The following is a 22,583-nucleotide window of genomic DNA, read 5'->3' as shown; positions in this document are numbered from 1 at the left end:
AGGATAGGAATTTGATAATATAGTTAGGAGAGAACAAAGAAAAAGGATAGAAATGAGTGAAGAAAGCCTTTGTGACCTCTGGGACTCAATCAAAAGGGGAAACATCGAAATAATCAGGACTCCAGAAGGAGAAGAGGAGAAAGGGGCAGAAAATTAAATTAAAGAAATAATAGCTGAAAACTTCCCAAACCTGGGGAAAGAATTGGGCATCCAAGTTCAGGAAGTTAATACATCACCTGACTATCTCAATGCCAAAAGACTTTTTCCAAGATATCATAATAAAACTACCAAAAATCGAAGCTAAAGAAAGAATACTAAATGAAGCCAGGGCAAAAAAAGAGTGTAACCTACAAAGGAACCCCTCTTAGGCTATCAGCAGATATCTCCGCAGAAACCTGACAGGCCAGGAGAGAGTGGAATGACATATTCATGGTACTAAAAGATAAAAGTTGACAGCCAACAGTACTCTATCCAGCAAAATTAACTTTCAGATATGAAGAAAAGAAATACAGACTTTCCCAGATGCACAAAAGCTGGGAGAGTTCATCACAGTTACACCTGCCTTGCAAGAAATGCTGAAAAGAGTTCTTTAAGTAGAATTAAAAAGACACTAATCAACAACATGAAAACATGCAAAAGCATACAATACACTGGTAAAGGTGAAAAAACATAGATTCAGAAAACTCTAATTCTATAATAGGATGGTGTGTTAACAACTTAATGATAGTATAAAGGCTAAAGAAGAAGAGTATTAAAAATAACTATAGCTAGTATAATTCAACAAATACACAGCATAGAAAGAGGTAAATTGTGACATCAAAAATATAAAAGAGGAGGAGTGTAAGGGTGGAGACTTTATAGGTGAGTGAAGATAAGTTGCTATCAGTGTAAAATGGACTTTATATATGAGGTGTTTTATGTAAGCCTCGTGGTGACCGCAAAAATCCAGGATAGATTCATGAAATGTGAAAAAAAGAGAGCGTACTACCAAGGAAAACCACCAATTTACAAAGGTAGGCAGAAATGGGAAAAAATGGCAATACAAAAACAACCAGAAAGAAAACAATTAGATGGCATTAGTAAGTTTTTACGTTTCAGTAATCACTCTAGATGTAACTGGATTGAATTCACCAATCAAAAGGAACGGAGTGGCCGGATGATAAAAAAACAAGACCCAACTTTTTGCTGTATACAGGAGACTCATTTGAGCTCTAAAGACACACTGAAAGTGAAGGGATAGAAGAAGATATTCCATGCAAATGAAAATCAAAAGAAAGTGAAATAACCATATTTATATCAGACAAAACAGACTCTAAGCCAAACATGATTAACAAGAGACAAAGTCATTATATCGTGATAAACGGTTCAACACATCAAGAAAATATAACAATCATAAATAAATATGCTCCCAATATCAGAGCACCTAAATATATTAAGCAAATACTAACAGATCTAAAGGGAGAAATAGTCAATAAAACAATAATAATAATGGTATGGGACTTCAGTACTCCACTTTTAGCAGTGAATAGGTCATCCAGACAGAAAATCAACAGGGAAACATTGGAATTGAATTACACTTTAGACCAAATGGACTTTAGAGATGTACATAGAGCATTGCATCCCAAAAGCAGCAGAACACACATTCTGCTAGAAAGTGTACACAAAACTTTCTAGGACACAAAACAAATTTAGCAAATTTAAGAACATTGAAATCATACCTAACCTATATTTTCCAACCCCAATGGAATGAAACTAGACATCAACAGGAGGAAAGTTGGAAATCTACAAATATGTGGAAACTAAACATACTTTTGAAAAATCAGTGGGTCAAAGAAGAAATCAGAAGGGAAATAAAAAATTATCTCAAAACAAGTGAAAATGAAAACACAACAATCAAAACCTATGGGATGCTACAAATGCAGTTCTGAGAGGAAAGTTTATAGCGATAAATGCAAATATTAAAAATTAGATTTCAAATAACCTAACTTTATACTTCAAGGAACTAGAAAAAGAACAAATTAAGCCCAAATTAGCAGAAGGAAAGTTAATATCACTATTGATCCATTCAACAATAGGTATGAAACTTAAATGCATTTTGCCAAATGAAAGAAGTCAGAACCAATTTTATCATAATGAAAACAGATCAGTGGCTGATAACGTTTGGGCTAAGGGATTGACTACAAAGGGGCAACATGCATTTTTACAGTAAGGGAACTGTCCTTCGTATATTGTGGCAGTGGATATACAACTCTGCATTTGTCACAACCCACAGAACTATACACCTCAAAGAGTGAGTTCTACTCTGTTCACATTCAACTGAATGAATTAGATAAATCAGATTGTCAGGAGAACCCAAGATGGAATGCTGTACAAACTGTTATATGATATAATTGCACTGAAGGGTTTAAGGGAAAGGGAGCTCACCTAAGAAACTTTGGAAAACAGTGTTTGGCTGAATACCATAAGGCTAAAGACAAAAAGAACTGTATACAAACATTGTACTCTAGTTGATAAGTTTGTTTCTCACAGCTGCATAGCTTAGCAATTTTGAACAAATTATTATTGTTGAACAAATAACTATAGCTTACTTTGTAGATATTGAGAGTTGGGGAGAATGAAATTACAAGTAAGCAATGGGAAATGCTAAAATGAACTGTATGTTGCTGTATTGGTGTTGAATCTATCAGTATGAGCTTAAGTGCTTTCTTTTTAAAAAATATATATGTATACAGGTAGATACATTCAAGAAAGAAATATAGAAATAAGTAAGAGTGTGTGTGTGTGTGTATGTATGTGTGTGTATGTATTTATGTGTATGTATGTGTATGTAATTTCCTTTCTCTGTCCACTGACAGGGCCTAGAAGCAGTGAGCAACAAGCGCATCTCCTGCCTAGACTGTGATTTCTAATACCACACACCAATAATGGGAACCAGGGATTGTTAGAAGAATGGCTGAATCTGTGACCAGGGCAACAGAAATAGAAGATGAGCCTGGAGTATATTGTGTTGCTAGAAAATAAGGAAGTGTTCAAAAAAGGTGTGGGGGCAGAATATCTACAGGACACATCCAATCTGAAAGTGTTCTCTGTGGCCAAAGCTGGAACAATTGAAACAATGCAATAAAGAATGATAATATTGGATTATAACCCAAAGAATAAGATAAAAGTCCGTGAATCTGAACTGATATAAATACATGATTGAATAAGTAAATAAATAATAGAGAAAGAACAATTTTCCTTAGAGAAGAATTTCAATAAATGTAGAAGAAATGAAGGAAATAGAAAATCATCTTTAGACGCTGATAGTAATAGTTGCTGAAGGCAAGATTCATCAATGAATGTTAAAATTAGTGGGCAAAACTTAATGAGAAACAGGACATATTTGTATGACTTTAAAATGTTTTCCCCCAAAATATTTATTAATTACATAGGGAAAAATAGTAACTTTACATGTTGAACCTGGTAGACATCATCCTCTTAACCAAGTGATCAATGTTAATAATAATAAAACATTGGTAGGTACTTTCCGATATGATGATCTGAGGGCACATCACCACAAAATCCATAACCTCAGTCTAATCATGAGAAAATACTACATAAATCCAACTTGAGGGAAATTCTATAAAATACCTGAACAATACTTCTCAAATGTGCTAAGTTTGAAAGATAAGGAAAAAAGAACCATCCACAGATGGGAGGAGAATTGGGAGACAATGACATTTGAATACCATGTGTGATCTAGGATCAGATCCTGCAGATCCTTCAGAAAAACTGAGGAAGTCTGATTAAAGCCTTTAGTATAATTAATATTGTACCAATGTTAATTTTTAGTTTTCCTAATTGTACCATGGTTATGTAAAATGTTAACATTGGGAGAAGCTGGGTGAAGATTGTATAGAAACTATATTGTCTTTCTAACACTTCTGTATGTCTAAAATTTTATCAGAATAAAGTTAAAAAAATACTCCTGCCATTTAAAATTCTTCTCTTAATTGAGGTTGCCATCATCCTTTTATGTTCTTGTGTGTTTAATAAGCTTCATACACACACCTAGAAGCAGGTAGATTCATTTCTCTATTATTCTGTGTAGTTGGAATAGTTTCTGAAGAATTATCAGGTTGGTCTTTGCATAGAATTTTTGTAATTCTAGTGCCAAGGCTGTCTAAATTGTTGAAGTGCTTCCGTATTAATACTGTGGAATGCTATAAGAGAGTATATCCTTTCAACAAATGTACCATATAAATGACTATTTATATAAAATTAACTAATATAGTGAACATGATATATTTTTTGTTGTTGATTAGATGGTCTTAGTGTAGAAGTGTACAGTAAAGTTGACTTTTTAACTATAGAAAATTTTAAGCCTAGGCTTACTTCTAAACACACTTGTGGTCCATATATCTGTAGGTATCAGTTGGTGTCAAGATATTTAGATTAGTTTTAATATTCATCTGAGTAAATCATGTTTGATTGAAAAAAGAAGCTTTTATTTGAAGGTAAACTGTGTACAATTTTTTTTCTTTGACCTCCTGTGCTAATATTACTTAAAACTTGCTTTTTGAACATAAGTTTTCAATTGTTTTACAATTTGGAAAGAATAAGTGGTCAATCCTTTAACATTTTACTATGTTGAAAAATATCATTTGACTATGTACTTCTGTCTTCATCTAGAGTCTAGGCCATAAAAACATCAACATCAGAGTTAGAGACTTTATACCCCTCTTTGTTTTGACCTAGATATTGGACATGTGCTGCTGTAAGATCAGAGATCTGTAAAAATAGTAAAGAATTAAGACTAAAAACTAAAATTTAAGGACGAACGAACAAATATTTGTCATTTCCTTCGTGACTTCTGCTAGTGTAGACTGCTAAATGTTTTGTGGTTTGACTGTTGTTCACTCTGTACACTCGAGGACTCGTGTAGATTCTCCTCCGAGTATGAGGTGATTGTGAACTGCTTCAGCTAATGGTGAGAATGAGCTATCCTAATGTTATACCAAGGATGGCATTTTTGGAGACCTGGATTTTTGAGTAGGAGAAAAGGAGGATGGCAAAAACTAAAGGAGAAGACTAGTGTTTTTTCCTGAAAGAAAGTATATAAACTTCCTGCCAAATTGTATTTTATTTGTCTTCTCGTTTGCATCTTCCCTTTGTAGGTGAGTTAACATAACTTGTATGGGAATGACAGAACTTTACTACCTTTACCTGTTCTAACTGCATCGCATGACAGAATTGAACTGTGGCCCATATTTTTCTCCAGGGCTTTCGGCAGAAGTGAGTCAATACATTGTTTCTGGCTTTACTTGCTGTCCTTCCCTAATATACCAGCTCAGGGTGCCTTGGAACTTTGTTATGAGAGGAGGAGGCACAGGAGGAAGGCCAGAGCTTGGGTTCACTGTGCTTGGGGGACCGTTCTGTGATTGTTCAGGGAGGGACTGAAAGTTACCCAAATGGAGTAAGGATAAAAAATTACCTGAAATAAATATGTACTAAAGACTGAAAATCCCTTATCGTATTTAAGTATCTTGTATCATCAGATTTAAAAATTGACTTAAAATGTAAGCTGAGATTCTTTTTAGTGTGGGTTTCAACACCTTTTTTTGTGCTTATGCCAAGAACACAGTGTTCTGTTAAGTCATTCAGTGACTAAGATTGCTGATTTGCTGCCAACCAGGGTCAAGTTTATTCAGATAAGTTTCAGTGTAGGTTCTGAAATGAATGAGAAATGCTCCTCTTGTCTTTGCGTGTTAGGTGGGTCTGGAGAATTAGTTGTTTTAAAATGAGATTATTAATATTTTTGTTTTTCAGAGATAGGGATTTTCTTTCAAGGCTTCATATACAAACAATGGTTTGATACTGATACTACCTTCTTGTCTGTTTATTGACTTGCCATGCTTGAATCGGTGAAATATATCACAGCTCTCCTAACCTTACCAGATGAGTATCTCATATGCACCACATGGACTCTGCTGTGTCATTTAAAGTGTTACTTTTTACTGCTAAAGAAAACACATATTCAGAAGGTACTCTTCTCGGTTATATATGTGCATTAAAAATTGGAAAAGGTGAATTAGAAGCAAGAAAAATACAGTGTTTGATAAGGGATGTATACCTATCAAGATATATCCATCTTTAAGTATTTTATTCATTCCTTCATTCGTTGGAATGAGTCTTGCTCAGTTTTTATTTTTCTCATTTACCATCTTTGTTTCCAGTCACCGAAATGCATTGACTCTGTTGTACTCAAAATGCAATAAGTACACGGAAGGCTAAGGATTAGAGCAGTTTTACCTGAAAATTATACATATTTAAACAGTTTTTTCCTAAAAATATTTAATTTGCAGTATGTGTGAATGAGTGAACAAACGTCTTATAATCAGCTCACTAGACCCTCAAGAGGTAACTTTTTTTCCTGTTCATTGCAGTGTTTAGCCAAGGTGATTAAGTTTGTGTTGCTACTAATGAAGGTTTTTTTTTTTAAAGATTGGCACCTGATCTAACAACTGTTGCCAGTCTTCTTCTGCTTTTTCTCCCCAAATCCCCCAAGTACATAGTTGTATATATTAGTTGTGGGTCCTTCTAGTTGTGGTATGTGGGACGCCACCTCAATGTGGCCCAATGAGCAGTGCCATGGCCGTGCCCAGGATCCGAACCGGCGAAACCCTGGGCCGCCGAAGCAGAGCGTGTGAACTTAACCACTCGGCCACGGGGCCGACCCCTGCTGAAGGTTTTAGACAAGGCTTGCCTTAGTATCGATTGGAATATGTGATTTTTTTTGCTAATGTCTGATAATATTTCTTTTCTGTGATTGATCACTGTCTTTCTTATTCATTAATGACTTTCTAGAATCTGGCAGGATGCCTTGTCCTTAGCTGTTCACCATGTACTCAAAACCTGGCCAAGTAATGGATAACAGTCACAGGTCAAACATGTAATGATGGAACATTTAGGTTTGGGAACCTGTTTTACATATAAAAGAATAAACAAAGCAAATAAATCACAAACAGAAGTTTCTACAGATATATATTCAGTATTTAAAACCAAACATACTTCCAGCCAATGAATGCAAGAAATGTTTTTTCTCATGAAATCTTCCATTCTCAAAAATACTCATTTATTGCTCTTCTCAGGACCTCTGGACAGTATTAAATATTTTTAATATAGATTGAATATGTATGAATTTCTCAAAAAACCTTAAGATGTTAAATGCTGGAAGGAGTATACTACTTCCTTCCCCTCTTCCCTCAAGAGGTGTGTTGTAGTTGTTGGTTAAAAGTGAATGTTGGGTGTTACATCACCATGGCGCTCCTCCTGCTCTCAGAGTGCGCTTTGTCATGGCTTCAGTAGTCACTGCTTTGCCTGCTTTCTCCCCAGCTAGACTATAAGTTTCTTGAGGGCCAAGATCATCGTGAATAGGTGAGTGAATGAATGAGTGAAGTAGAGGCAAGGCATGCAGATGGACAGTGGCAGACATTTTTTTAAAAAACTGATGGCAATATACTGATGGAGTATATGGAGACTCATATTCTCATGAATTAAATCCCTATATCTGTAGTGAAAGCATAACTAAATATAATTAATATTCAATTCTCATGAAAGTAGAATTGATGATATTTTTTGATTCTGTATTTGTTCCCATAAATTTCTCTACTTTTATCAGACAGTTTACACCTATAATGAGGGTGACAGGACAAAGTTAAGGGGTCGGAGGTGTGTTGCAGGAGCATAATTTCTCATTCAGTGACAGCTCCCTCAGAGTGTCCATCAGTACTGAAGCTTTCATATTGTAGTTGAGAATACTTAACAGAATATGCATCCTGTAATCAGAATTTTCAACTGTGAGAAAAATTAAATGGAGAAAAATTCTGTACTTAATTAAGAAAAGTGGTTAAAGAAATGAATGTGTAATAAGCATGCATGATCACATGCCTTGGTCATTTGAAAACCTATTACCAGGATTTTATACAATAATTCAATTTTAAGTAGACTGCTCATTAACAAAGCTAACATGTCCCATGGGTTGAGTATGTGGTTATGATCTGTATAGCTTATATTTCCAGAAGAAATTTTAATGAAAAACATTATTAAACAGATAGTACATTTGTGGTGGAGAGAGGCAGGGAGGGGTTGCATCAGATACTTAAAGTAAGACATAAAGCTTACTACATAAAAAAAAAGCTTACTACTTTATCTACATAAAGCCCTAGAAAATTTTGGATGGTGAACTTGTTTTTAAAACTTGTATAGTAATGACAGCTGCTATTTTGTGGGTACCTCCCTTATATGTAGGAATGCTACAGAATCTGTTTTACGTATATTTTCTTATTCATTTTCCACAATGACCCTGTTGAGATGGATATTACTGTCTTTGTTTTGCCTATGGGATAACTTGGCGATGTTTCAAATTAAAAACTTGCTCAGCATTTCTCTGTTGGTAAGGGACTGATGAGGACAACCAATAGTCTTTGAATTAGATCATAAGAGAAGAAGAATTTCCTTTGTTCTACTAGTCAGTTTAAGTTAAGTGCTCATGTAAAAGGTTTTGATTGTTAAATAAGTAGGAAATTAAGGAATAGGGGAAAGTGCAAATGTATCAACTAGGCTTATAAGGGAACGTATGAAACTTTCTATACTAACTTGCTTCTTGTTCATCTTTTACTTAGTCTTCCATCCAAATTTCTTGGCCTTGGTATACCTTGGTATTTGGATCTGAAGGAGGGGAAATCATTCCACATGTTTCTATGTCCCAACACCTACTACCTAAGTACCTGTCACAACTCGCTTTGCTTATGGTTATCTTACCTGTGTGGGAGACTGTCAACGCTCTGCTCTGCTTTGTGTGTATCTTGTAGTTTTTCAAGATAGCCCACTACGTTCTAGGATGTCTACCTGAAAAAAGGACTGAGTGGAGGGATTTAGGAAGGCTAAGAGAAGGAGGAAATTTACTTAATTCAAGCTTCTCTCATTTGTCTTATTTTTATTCCATCATTTCACTTTGGTTATGGGTTACATTCTTTCTGTGGTTTGATGGAGCAAGATAGCATTTATTTTTCTCACCCTACAATTTGTAGTTCTTTTGTTTTATTGAGCTGAACTTCTAAGAAGGAAAGCATGATAAGCCTCAAACTCATTTCCATAAATATGTGCTTTTGTTTTGTTTTTCACCTCGAAGAAAGAAATTTGAAATCTGGAATTTGGAGTTCTGAAAAAAGTTGGGAAGGGAAATGGGGAGGGAACAAGAAGAAAGAAAGCTTGTAGTGTGTTAAAGCTGTATGAAAGCAATGATATCAGAGAGCATTAAATATAAATGTGCTCATCTGTGGTTTCGGTAGATTTTTGAGTGTTAAGTCACTAAAATACGTGCGACTTACGTGTATTTTATTCTGACAGTTTTTGCTATTCAACCTAGTAAGAGTTGCCATCCTTATGTATCAAATCTGTTAACAAACAAATTGGGCTTTTGGCAGACTATTTTATTTTTCAAAATTTTAAAAGAAATAAATATTGAGAAATTATCTCACTTTTAATCCCAAAAACAGTATGTCAAAAATGATAGATTTACAGTGTATGCTCACTCCTGAATTTGGCCCATTTTCTTGTGGTGGCAGGAGACAGGACCTAACACAGATTTGCTTAATTTAAGATTAAGTTTTGAGGCTGAGATCTCCCTATGCCTACCCCACAGTATCTTGTGAAGAGAAAATGATTAAATAAATTCATATCTTTTCTCTCTGTAGTTGTCTCTAAACATGGAATGGAATTGGTTTAGATTGTCTAAGAATTTGTTTCTCAGTTCAAGAGCACTATCTGACCCTTATATTACTTCAATGGGCCTCTCTCTTTTTTTTGCTGAGGAAGATCAGCCCTAAGCTAACATCTGTGCTAATCTTCCTCCACTGTTTTGTGTGTGTGTGTGTGTGAGGAAGATTGGCCCTGAGCTAACCTCTGTTGCCAGTCTTCCTCTATTTTCTGTGGGATGCTGTCACAGTGTGGCTTGACTAGTGCTGCTAGGTCTGTGCCTGGGATCCGAACCTGCAAACCCAGGGCCACCAAAGCAGAGCAAGTGAATTTAACCACTATGCCACTGGGCCGGCTGCCAGTCTTCCTCCACTTTATGTGTGGGTTGCTGCCACAGCATGGATGATGAGTGGTGTAGGTCCGCATGTGGGATCCAAACCTGCAAACCCAGGCCGCTGAAGCGGAGCATGCGGAACTTAACCACTATGCCACTGGGCTGGCCCCTCAATGGGAAAATTTTAAAGATTTTGTTTTCATCGAATATGTTCCTTTCTTTTTTATGGGTATTAGTCTTGCCCATAGATATTTACATTTAAGGAGTTAGGAGATAGGATACACCCCCACACACACACCCACACCCCTACCTCTTATTGAGTTTTTTTCTGTGTTAACTCATAATCACAATAAATTTTCTATAATCTCTCTAGCTGGAGACAATGAGAATTAACACTTTTGTATAATTTATTTTCATTTTAAGACACCAAACTCTAATGTGACTGGGATTTCAGAGACATCTGGTGATGAGAATGAGATACAGAAGTCTCAGACTCTTTTATAAATTGTTAAAATAGTTCTGGTTTACATTATTCACTGTGGCACATTAGATGAAGAATTTATTATCACCTCTGTCATCACTGTGTTCGGACACTGTGTTAATTCCATATAGGAACTAACATACAGGTTCTTTTCTTTGAAAAGCACCACAGGTCAAGGTCTCTTTGGAGTTTGAGTGTCTCAGGTCCCAGTTATGCGCATCAGAGCATGTTAAGGAACCTGAGACTGCCTTCCTTTTGGCCATACCCCCAGGGGCAAAAGGGAAATGAAGGTTGATGAATATAGGATAGTGATATTATGGGGATGAGAGTGGAGTATGAATTTGTTTTGATTATTTTTCCTGGAAAATCAACTTAACCACTGCAAATAAACTTGAGATTTTGATCACTTGACATTATGCCCTATACAGTTTGTAAGTATTCTGCATTTTAGGGTAGAGAGCATCCTTTCTCTGAAGAAAGTATTGTCATTGTTTATGTGTGTTGTGTGTATATTTTTGTGTCTCAAGAATATGTCTTGAATGGTGGTTCTCATTTTGGAATGTACTGTTAGCTTTCTCCTGCTCCAAAAAATAGATCCTCAGTGACAACAAGCCATAAAAGTGTGATCAGGATTGGCTTCCATATCATGTTATGTGTATGTATGCATGTATGTAAAACTATTTGAAAGAGCCCGGAACAGTTTATCACTTTCTTTTATGGAATTGGAGAGACTGGCTTTCTCAGAAGACAGGCAACAAGAATCAGGTTCTCAGTTTCATTGCTGTGTGGCTAGTTATTTCTCAGTAGTCCCTAAGCAGCCAAACTATATCACTCTCAAATTGTAATTGAGTGAGCCTGGAGAAATTTATTCTGCTCGTTTTATTTGTTATTGATCCATTTTAACTGTATAAGAACAAACTCCAGGGCAGGAGGCCTGTGGACCCGGGTGGGTGGTGCACACCAATAGGCCTGAGAGGGCCCTGCCTGACTGGAAAGGCTGCCCTGGCTGAGCACAAGAGCTGTTAGTAAGATCCAGCCAACTGTTACCTTGTAAGTAAGTATGTGATTCCAGCATTGCCAGATCGTCTCAATTTCAAGAAAAGCTATCAATCCAGATCTGTATGTGAAATCTCCCAATTTCTACTTGTAAGCACCTAGTTCAAATGAAAAATAAAAACCAAAAGTGAAAAACTCTATAGGGCAAAAAACAAAAATAAGAACTTGTCCACTGGTTACCAGTCTGTGTCCTGTGCTTTAAGGCATTTTGTGTCTGTCAGCCTTGTTCTTGGGATTGCCAGATCACAAACATTGCTTTGGTGCTATTTGCATTTATGGTAGCATAAGACTCTGACTCAACCAATATTTATTTAGTGTTTATGGTGAGCATTCACATGTTTCACACCTCGCTTAAATGCTGTTGTGCTTTTTAATATTGAAAATAAGTGATGAGTAATGCTGATGAAACTGTAAAAAAAAAATGTACAACTCATAAATCTATTAAATGACCATAGTTACATAAAAGGAGATATCTAAAGTAGTAGTGCTGTGACGTCAAGTAGGTTCATAACTTCTCTGACTTCCCCCCAAATGGGGATAGTAATATCTACTATTATAGCTTGTCATCAAGTTCAAGTGGGGCAACATAATGATGAAAGTGCTTTGTGAATGGTAGAATACTATATGAATTTGTCATGACAAAAAATCATTTCATTAATGATTCAGTTTAGTGTTTACTCAGTACCTTCCATCTGTCTTAGCATTAGTAAGTAGGAGACAAGATGAGTGTACATTGATCCTGGTTTGTGGATCTGTGACATACTATGGCTCCCAGGAAGGATCTAGGTGGGGATGGCAAACCCTTGTGTTCAGTTAGGAAGTCCACCGTCCCAGAAGAGATTACAAGCTTGGGCTGGATAAAGCTATGTTAGGCATATAGAAATCAAAGCCAAATATTCAGATGTGAGTGCTACATAGAGTAGTAGTTCTCCCAAGGTAGTCCTTCAACCAGCAACAGGAGCACCACCTGGGAACTTGTTAGAAATGCAGATTCTTCGGCCTACCACAGACCTCAGAATCAAAACCTGGGAGTGGGGCCCAGCCATCCTTGTTTTAATAAGCTTTACAGATGATTCTGTGGTTTGTGAGTTGCTGAGATGACGAGCCATGCTGAGGAGCAGGAAAGTTGCTAGGAGAGTTGCCTTGGAGATAGCACATTATTGGGGAGGTTAGGACTCAGGGCCTGTGGGCACAGGCAAGGGCAGGAACACTAGCCTGAGGCCAGATTTTATTTAATTGGCTCACTATGGTCTGAGAGAGCTGGCCCTTAGTGATGAATGTGAGGAATAAAGGGACCCCCATTCATCAGGGACACAACATGTGCTCCTGGACTGCCCTTTCTCCCATCATGCTCTTTGACTGCACTTCTCTACATGTCGACCATATCAGATTTCTACTATTTCTAGAGTATATGTTGTGTTTTCCTCTTTATTTTTTCAACATGAAATAAATTAGGAACACAAAAATGTAAAGAGGAAAAATAACGCTCATGAATCTACACAGCCTGAGAAATAAAATGTAACAGGGAGAATTCAGGCCCTTTCCACCCATCATTACTCGTGTTCTTTTTTTGTAGTTGGGATCACCTCATAAAGATCAAATCTGTACTTACCAAATCCTGTCCCATCTTGAAGTGGTCCACCCATGTGTCCTCTTCTCTACCTAGTGAGCTGATAGAGCAGTGAGTTTTTCAGGGTCATGTTACAGTAAGCTGAGTCTCATAGGCTAATTCAGGAAGCAAAAGTATCTCTGAAGGAATTAAAATGCATAGAAATTACGGCTGTTTTTAAAATTTATTTAGGCAGAAGACTATTTCAAACTCTTTAATTTCTTGGTTTCCCTTCTTTCCTCGTCCCCTGTCCCAGCCTCAGGCAGTGATTTCTCAAGAAGGAAGCTTGTTGGATGGCTACTTTCCATGCTTACGTTTGGAAGCCTAATAGACAGTTACTCATGTTATTGAAATTATACTTTAAGAAAACACTTATTCTCATTTTGCTATTCAGAAGAACAGAAACATGCTCTATGCAGTTCCGTGTTGGGGCCACAGAGCTCCATTTAGTCAGGAGAGTTTGGTGGCCTACTGACTACGTGCTGTCTAGGTGGTTTTCTATTCTCTCTCTCTTTCTCTCTCTCTCTCTCTGTCTCTTTCTTTTTCTCTCTCTTTCAGTAGGTAAAAGAAAATCACCCTCTTCCGGCAAAGTTCTTGCAAGCTCTTTTGGAGACATAAAGGAATGTGGCTGATGTGCCTTTACAGAATCTACTGCATTCATTCGAAGGTAGGAATCTGTGTTCTAAATATACTTGGATCATTGTTTCAAAGGAAAACATGCAGAAGAGCTCTCTGTGCTCAATTATTACTCCTATAAAAGTATTATTCAGTTAATTATGAAATAAAACATTTGGTTCATGATGAGAGTATATTGTGCATTTTGCCTAGAACAGTAAGTGATCGCATTTAATCCTGTGTAGACTTGAAACTGACCCCAGCCTCTTCCACACTCTTGCATGGCTTCTGCCCTCTTGGCTATCAAACCAAGGATACTGTGAGCTGGGTGTTCCTTTTGCTGCCTCCTGCATCCTTGACCCAGACCCAGACTTGATCAGGCTTGAGCCTCTTGGCAACGCTCAGTTGAAGTTCACTTGAAGATCCATTGCCGTCCTGTTGGCCTAATCTGGGCCAAAAGCTATCTGAAGAACCCTGGCTATTGTTCCAAGCAATGTTTTGGTTTTTCTGTTTGTTTTTTTTCCTTTCTTTTTTTATTGAGGTATAATTGACATATAACATTATATTAGTTTTAAGTGTACAACATAATGATTTGATATTTGTGTATATTGTGAAATGATCACCACAATAGGTCTAGTTAACATTCACCAAGCAGTGTTAGTGATCTTACAACTTCAAAGTATGGAAAATAAAACTTGTATGTAAGGTGTGGAACCTATTCCTGGATGAGGGACTAACTCCACTAGTTGGTTAGGTCTGCTCAGTTGTTTAATTACTCAATGGCAGGCTCCACTTACTAACCCTAATTACTCATTGGCTGACCCCTCAAGGCTCAGGTGTATCTGACTGAGAGAGCGGCTAAGCAGAGGCCTTAGGCTAGGACTAGAAAGGTGAGGTCTAAGAGGCTGACGGTGGTGTGGAATTGGATGATGGGGTTTGAAGTATGAGTTTGGGGCCCAGGAAACAGCTGAATGTTGGCCTTGAGTGCTGGCATGAAGAGTTCTGATATCCATGGCTGGAATAAGGGGTGGCTGTGGCTTCTGAGTGGAAAATACTTGAGTGTGGTGGTGGGGATTTTATTGCTAGGCATGTGTAGGATGTGACCAGTGTGCACGTGAAAGAGGAGAAAGTGGCAAGAAGGTCAGGTCAGGAGACCAGTGTTTCTAATGATCCTGTTCTAGACATAAAGTATGTTTGAGAATGGAGAGGAAGATTAGTTGTGAAGATTTATTGATGAATTGATTTCAGTTCAGTTTGATGTCAAAGAGAACATAGGGTAAAAGATAAATAAAACAATCATGCTAAGGCTGAGATCCTGGAGTACTGGCTGCCTGGTGGTATAATGGAAATCTGAGAAAGGAGTAACTCTGAAGGGGAAGGTTATTAGTTCAGCTTTATCATGTGAGGTTGAGTGAAATATTCAAATATAAATCTCTCTTAGGCATTTGTAAAGATGAGCGGATTAAGGATAAAAGGGCTGGCAGCCTAATTTGAGAGTTGTCTATAATTTTTTGGTTATTGTACTGTCAGGATTGAAAAGTAAAATCCTTGAATAGAGAGAACCTAAGTGCCCTGTTTCTAATCAGTGCCATAAAATGCTTCCTTCATGCTAAGTACTTTAATGCCAAGTTTTGTGTTTTCTGTATAAATTGTGGTTGGTAGAATTCTAAAATGACCCCCCAACATCACCACTCCCTGCTGTACCCTGCATAATCCCTGGGTCTGTGACTAGGATGGAGTTTACTGCTATGATGAGGTTTGTTATGTGGCACAGTGGACTTTAAGAAGAGAGTTTATCCTCACTGGGCTTGACCTGATCCCTTGAGCCCTATAAATCTGAGTCTAGAGATCAGAGACAGAGGAAGTCAGAGATTTGAAGCAGAAGAGGGATTTATGTACCATTGCTGGTTTAAAGTTGAAAGGAGCCACAGGGCAAGGAATGTGGTGACATCTGGGAGCTCAGAGTGAATCCCAGCCGACAGCACGCAAGGACATGGAGACCTCAATCATAAAACCACAAGGAGCTGAATTCTGCCAACAAGAAGAGTGAGCTTAGACTTGCATTTTTCTCCAGAGCCTCTAGAGGAGACCTAAGCCCAGCCAGCACCTTGATTTCAGCTTTGTGATACCCTGAGCAGAGGACTCAGTTAAAGTGTGCAAGATTTCTGGCCTACAAAACTAAGAGCTAATAAATGAGTGTGGCCATAAGCCACTGAGTTTGTGGTGTATTGTCACACAGCATTAGAGAACTAATGCAAAGTTCATGAACAGCAGTTGAAGGGTACAGGTAGTGTACACTGTTACATAAACTCACACATACGAGAAAATGGGAATATGAGAATATATAGAAGTTAAATAGCTGGCAAGAAATTCTACCACTGGCCCACAATTTCGTCTTCACCACCAAAAGCCTCCTGTCCCTCCCTTTGGTGGCCCTCTTTGACTTCCCATCATGGGTCTGGCTTTGTGTCCTTCTTAGGTGCCCTGTAGCACATAGTCCTTAGTCCTTTCATAGTGTTTAGTATACTGTGTTGTAACAGATTATTCCCTGCCCCGTCCATAACTAACCTGAGTCTTACTCAATGTTGTAGCAGCCTCCTCTAGCACAGTACTTAGTATTCAGCAAGTATTTGTTAAATGAATGAAGGTAAGGAAGGAATTGTGAAATACTAGTTGGAGAAAAAAAGGCACTTGAAGAAAAACAAGGAAGGAAGGAATATGGAGATCACAAGATCACAGTGATTCAAAAGCCACATTAGAAATTGTGGAATAGGGGCTGGCCCCGTGGCTGAGTGGTTAAGTTCCCTCGCTCTGCTTTAGCAGCCCAGGGTTTTGCGAGTTCGGATCCCGGGCGCGGACATGCCACCGCTCATCAGGCCATGCTGAGGCAGCATTCCACATGCCACATCTAGAAAGACCCTCAACTAAAAAGAAAAATATACAACTATGTACTGGGGAGATTGGGGAGAAAAAGCGAAAAAAAAAAAGAAATTGTGGGATGATGGGAATCAATGGGTGATCTGAGAAGTCAAAAAGATGGTTTAGCTAGGGAGATCCGACTCATGAGTGCAGATTGTTTATAGTAAAATAGTGAATACTAAAACAAGATTTCAGTAATTAGAATAAAAAGTAAATCCTCAGGGCCTCATATTGTCTTGTGAAAGTGAGTGTGCTGTGGGTCTTGATATAAAAAGAGAAAAGGCGCATGGTGGTGAATAGTTCACACTTACTTTCTATACATAGAAAAGAAAGTCACATGTGATCTTTCATGAAAAATTGTTAATAGTCTCCTTCTTGTTAATACCACTATTAAGTATTTGTAAAGCCTATTATTACCTAAAAACATATATGCAACACTCAGTTTCTGTTTAATGGTGAAAAAGGTCTGTTCTGTGAATGTTTATAAGCATCAGGAAAGGAATTCTGGACATGGTAAAAAAATTAAAAAGAGAGATAAGTAGGTGGGATATGAAGTTCCTATTGAGTTTCTAATGTCTACAGATGAAGGGGATGGAAACAACTTCTACCAGAGGTTTCTTAGGCCTATTATGAAAGTTGTATTAAACTAAAAATGATAGCTTCGATTATTTCATATAATGCTAAAGAACTGACTATTTTGTGTTTTCTGTGACTAGGATACATTTCATGGGCAAGTGGAAATAAACTTTAGGAGAAGTTAGCCCTTTGTTGTATAGAGAGTAAAAACTTCTTGGTGGACAGGTTTGTTTATGAAGAGAACATTGCAGGACATCATGAAATGAAGAGAAACGTGCCCAAGATTCTTAGAGTGTGTAGGAGCAGATGAGTGAGAGTGTTCTTCCTCTGTCCCTTTCAGTTGACATTAACATCAGATATTTTTCCAGAAAAGCTTTCTGCAGGGAATAAAGAAGGAGAGTGGCAGCTCCTCACAGAAAGACAGTTAATGGATATGATTTGCCTTTTGTGGGCAAGCTTTACCCCAAACTACATTGGCAAAGTTTCAGATTTATAATTAATGATAAGCTGAATATACTACTTAATATTTTAACTGTATTTGAGACCACAAGTAGTTTCTTCAATATTTTCTCAAATTCTTAAGACACTTAATTCTCCCTCTCGACTTCCTCTTCATCTTAGAAACTGCAATTTCCTTTGTAGGAACAACTTCCTGCTGGGCACTATTCTCTTTGCCACTTCTGTCTTGGATGCCCTGTGTTTTTGCCTAAAGTCATAAATGCATTGCAACACTAGGCCATTTCATCATCCTCTGAATTGAGAAAGTCTAGCAGGAAATCACAAGTTGACTGTCCCTAACACAAGCCTCATGTTTCTTGGTTGCTGTGTCATGATAGGCAGTTGGTGTTCTGAATGGCAGTTATGAAGAAGACACTTTGTAGGAGGAACTTATTTTCTAGGGATATATTTAAGAGTCTGATTATCTGGGGAACAAAATACACGTGGAAAGAAAACACTTTCACCATAGTCTAAAAAAGTTCCTATTGTTTAGTGCTGTTTTCCCTTTTGCTCATATTAGGTTCATTAATTTCCAGCAGTGACTTTTTTGGTTTTTCTGTTTGTTTTTATTTTTAAAGATGTTTTGTATGAGAGTCTTTTCCTTTAACAGAATGGAAAGAAATCTCCATTTGTTTTATCTTCCATCCTCTCCTGTTTTCTGCACTTCTCGTCTGTTTTGTACTGTTATTCTCACCTTTTCTGTGTAGGAGCTGATTTCATGATTATCTCCTGAAAAGATGTCTCTTCCTAATCATTATAGTGGGTCAGAACAGAAGTGGTTAACCTGTCAAATAAGTAGTATCTATAAATTTGGTTGTGGTCTTCTGGAGGGTCGTTTTGTCTGTGAGATATCTAATGTAGAAAGAAATCTGTCTGTTCTCCTCCTAAAGCAGAAGGAACCTTTTCAGTTTCCTTCTCTATCAGCTGCAGAAGTGGTGCAAAGTTTATTTCCCCTTTGTTGTTGTTCTGATGGAACAGTTGCCCCTAGGGCTCCCAACACATAAGGGGAAGGTATATTGTGAAAAAAAAGTTATTTTTCTGCTGTTGTTATTTAGAGATCAGATAAAGAGAAGTTTTCAGTAAGTAATGTAGTCAGAATTTATTCATTTTATATTCCCTCACAGTAAATTTCTCTATGCGAATCTATATTCTTGGAGCCATGCACACAAAAACCAAGTTAGACTTACAAGGAGCTCACAGTCTCAAAGAAGGGACGGATGTGTATATAAATATATGTAGTACATAGAAATTGAATAATAGAAATGGGTACAGTATGTGGCTGTGACAAAAAGAGTCTCTGTGCGTTAGGAAAGACTCCATAGTAGATATATGCTGAAGCAAGAATAGGGAAATATTAATGGTAGAATTTAGATGATGGATATGTGGGTGCTCACTGTAAAATTCACTCAGAATGTTGAGGGTAAGAAGAAAGGCTTCATAGATGGAGGGTTGCTTGAACAAAGTCTTCATCATTGAGTAGGATTTTGCCAGGTAGGCAGGAATGAGGAAGGGCATTCTAGGTAAAAGAAATAGTATGCAAAAAAAAAAAAAAAAAAAGGAAAAAGGAAAAAACAGTATTCTGGGGAAAATTCAGTGTTTTGGTATAGCTGAGTTAGGCTTTCTTATGGAAGAGCAGTAGGAAATGAGATTAGAGAATTAAGGTCATGTGGGCCTTGAATGCCTATTTGCTTTTTGTTTATGCTTGCAAAAGATAGGGAGTGTTCTTCTCCCATATTTAACAAAACTCACACCTTTATTAACTACACTTCCCCTGCAGCTTCTGCCTCATTCCCCAGCTCCTAGATAAAGCAAAATTCCTTGACATGCATCTCTAAATCTTTGCTGTCTCTAGAGTCTCTTCTCTACTTCTGGTCCAGCTTCTGCAGCCACCTCTTCCATAGTGCTGCTCCCCAAGACCACCAAGGACCTATGCAAAGTTCAATCTAAAGGCAAACTCTCCATCCTCATCCTACAATGGCTTATCAGCAACACTGGAACTATTGATCACTTGCTTCTCCTTAAAAACTACAATCAGAGATTTTTTTTTAAAGGAAAGAGAATGAAAACCATTGAAGTGTATATGCTGCTTCATGAAACCGTTGTTTCAATTGTAGACATGTATGTCTTTGCTGGTGAAATGTGTGTTGTGGTCAAAAGAAGTTTGACAATGTTTGAAAACTCTGACAGAACATAGGAGTTAAGAGCCTGAGCAACATGGGTTCAGATGGGCCAGGTTGGAGTCCAGTTGTCATTGCTCTGTACCTGAGAGCAAATTACTTAACCTTTTTGGACATTCTCTGTAAAGTGAGCGTAATAATACCTATCTTGTAGGGCTATAGTAACAATCAAAGGAGATCATGAAAATAAAGCTGCAGGAACACAGTAGGTTGCTTCCAAAAAAAAAAAAAAGGTCGGGGGGCTGGCCCCGTGGCTGAGTGGTTAAGTTTGCGTGCTCCGCTGCAGGCGGCCCAGTGTTTCGTTGGTTCGAATCCTGGGTGCGGACATGGCACCGATCATCAAACCACGCCGAGGCAGCGTCCCACATGCCACAACTAGAAGGACCCACAATGAAGCATATACAACTATGTACCAGAGGGGCTTTGGGGAGAAAAAGGAAAAAATAAAATCTTTAACAAAAAAAAAAAAAAAAAAAAGGTCGGGGGAGAGTTCATAAATATATGTCTAAGTTCTACCAGGTGGCTACAGATGCTCTGCCTGGAACTTTGTGGGGTGTGGTAAGCCCCTTTTTTATCCCAACTGCTTGTATCTTTTGCCCTCTGGCTCCACCATACTGACCACATCACAGCTCCCCAAACATGGTGGACTCTTTATTCCTTCATTTTCTGCTCTTGCTGTTATCTTTGCTTAGAGTAACCTCTTCTTCCTATCCTCTCCCCCACCTGTGAAATATCTACTCATTTTCAAGTCACCTCTCCTGGGACCTTCCTTCCCATAAACTTGAGCCCTTGCTGTCTATGAATCCTCCCATGCCCCAGATCTATTCTAACACCATCACTCTATGTTACTGAAGTGTCTGCTTTTCTGTTCCTTCTTCTATTTTGTAAGTTTCTTGAAGTGAAGAGAAAATGTCTTATTTGTCTTTTGTCCCCAACTTAGAACAATGCCTGGTACATAGTAAACATGTAATTAATGTTTGGTGAGTGAGTAAGGATAGAAAGGCTTACAATTCACATAGCGAGTACTGGGCGTTAGGCATAAGTAAGACAAGATACTATCCCTGTTCTTAAGGACTTTATAATCCTTTTTATACTCTTTCATTTAATTCTCATGCTGACTTTGTAAAGTAGGTATTATTATTTCTCTTTTAAAGTTTGAGACATTGAGACTCAGAATGGTAAAAAACTTGTCCAGGTTACACCACTAGTAGATATTGAAGCTAGAATTTACAACCAGGTCTCTCTGATGCAAGTGCCAGTTCTTTTTCTACTGCATCAATATGAAGGTGTCTTGTTCACCTTTATATTTCCCATATTGCCTAGAGCATTTCTTTGTACGTATGTGACAGTGAATTAAAATTTACTTTTAACTGAATTAGTGTCAAAAGTGAGCCATTTTGTGCCAGGAACAGTAATTTTCAAAATGACATGTGATTTGAAAGAATTAACACTACGTCTAAAATTCTTAGCCAGGGTTAGGTACAGTACTGGGCACAAAGGAAATGAAAAGGAAGAGGTAGAGGACTACATTAGAATAAGGGTTTTAAGGACGTATTTCTTAATTATCAAGCTAGTGATCTCATTATAGAAAATAGAGGTAAACGTGAAAATAATCTGATCACTGCTATGGAACATATTCCTGAAATTGTATTATAAAACTTGATTAAAAATCTCCAGTTCATCAGAGTAGTATTTCAAGAGTATTTTAAATAGTGCTTCTACTTTTAAAGATAAATGATGAGTATCACAACCTCCTCTTGATTGACAGGCTTAATTAAAAAAAGATTCTGGCAGAGTGGTTAAGTTTGCATGCTCCACTTCGGTGGCCCAAGGTTTCCGCTGGTTGGGATCCTGGGCACAGGCATGGCACTGCTAGTCAGGCCATGCTGTGGTGGCGTCCCACATGCCACAACTAGAAGGACCCACAACTAAAATATACAACTATTTACTGGGGGGATTTGGGGAGAAAAAGCAGGAAAAAAAAAAAAGAGAGAAGATTGGCGACAGTTGTTAGCTCAGGTGCCAATCTTTAAAAAAAAAAAAGAAAACGATTGTTTCTTAAAAATTTCATAAACTAATCCCCTGAATTGCCAGTTTTTATTTCAAAAGATGTGGAGACTATCATTGTGTAACTCTTATTTAGGGTACTTTAAACATTTCTTTTTTTTTTTTTTAAAGATTTTATTTATTTATTTATTTATTTATTGATGAGTGGTGCTGGGTCTGCGCCCAGGATCTGAACTTCACCAGCGTGGGCTGCTGAAGTAGAGGGCGTGAACATAACCACTCAGCTATAGGGCTGCCTGCTAAACATTTCTAATCCAAGAAAAATTTCACCTGATAGTGTGGAGAAACTTGGATATATGAGTTGATACACATTAGTAATTAGCCTTATTTTTGCTAGTTTGAAGGGGAAATGCATTCAAAGCATTTGAGATTTCCAGGTTTAAGATTTGGCGGTCGTCCAGTTGAAATTTTTTCTTTCCTAAGAAAAAACTCTATGCTTTTTATTATGTAGGCTTATGGAGTATGTGCTCTAGCTAGATCAATTAAGTGATTTACAGTAGATCCAAAATAAGT

The 22,583-nt window shown here is 37.6% G+C and overlaps 1 protein-coding gene across 22 annotated transcripts in view; it reads left to right on the top strand.

Moving 5' to 3' along the window:
* Positions 1 to 22,583, top strand: part of SPIDR (scaffold protein involved in DNA repair) — a 470,799-nt gene that overhangs the window by 106,367 nt on the left and 341,849 nt on the right. Inside the window, exon 1 of one of the 22 annotated variants that reach the window (XM_070481317.1) lies at positions 13,747 to 13,885. The exons of the other annotated variants lie outside the window; for them this stretch is intronic. Within the exon in view, the coding sequence (XP_070337418.1) occupies positions 13,841 to 13,885 (45 nt within the window). The 5' untranslated portion in view covers positions 13,747 to 13,840. Of the gene's footprint in view, positions 1 to 13,746; positions 13,886 to 22,583 lie in introns of those variants that run through there. 22 annotated transcript variants of the gene reach the window in all.

This window comes from Equus asinus, chromosome 12, assembly GCF_041296235.1.
Source record: "Equus asinus isolate D_3611 breed Donkey chromosome 12, EquAss-T2T_v2, whole genome shotgun sequence".
NCBI classification, from domain to species: domain Eukaryota; kingdom Metazoa; phylum Chordata; class Mammalia; order Perissodactyla; family Equidae; genus Equus; species Equus asinus.
This window is presented reverse-complemented; position numbering and strand designations above follow the sequence as displayed.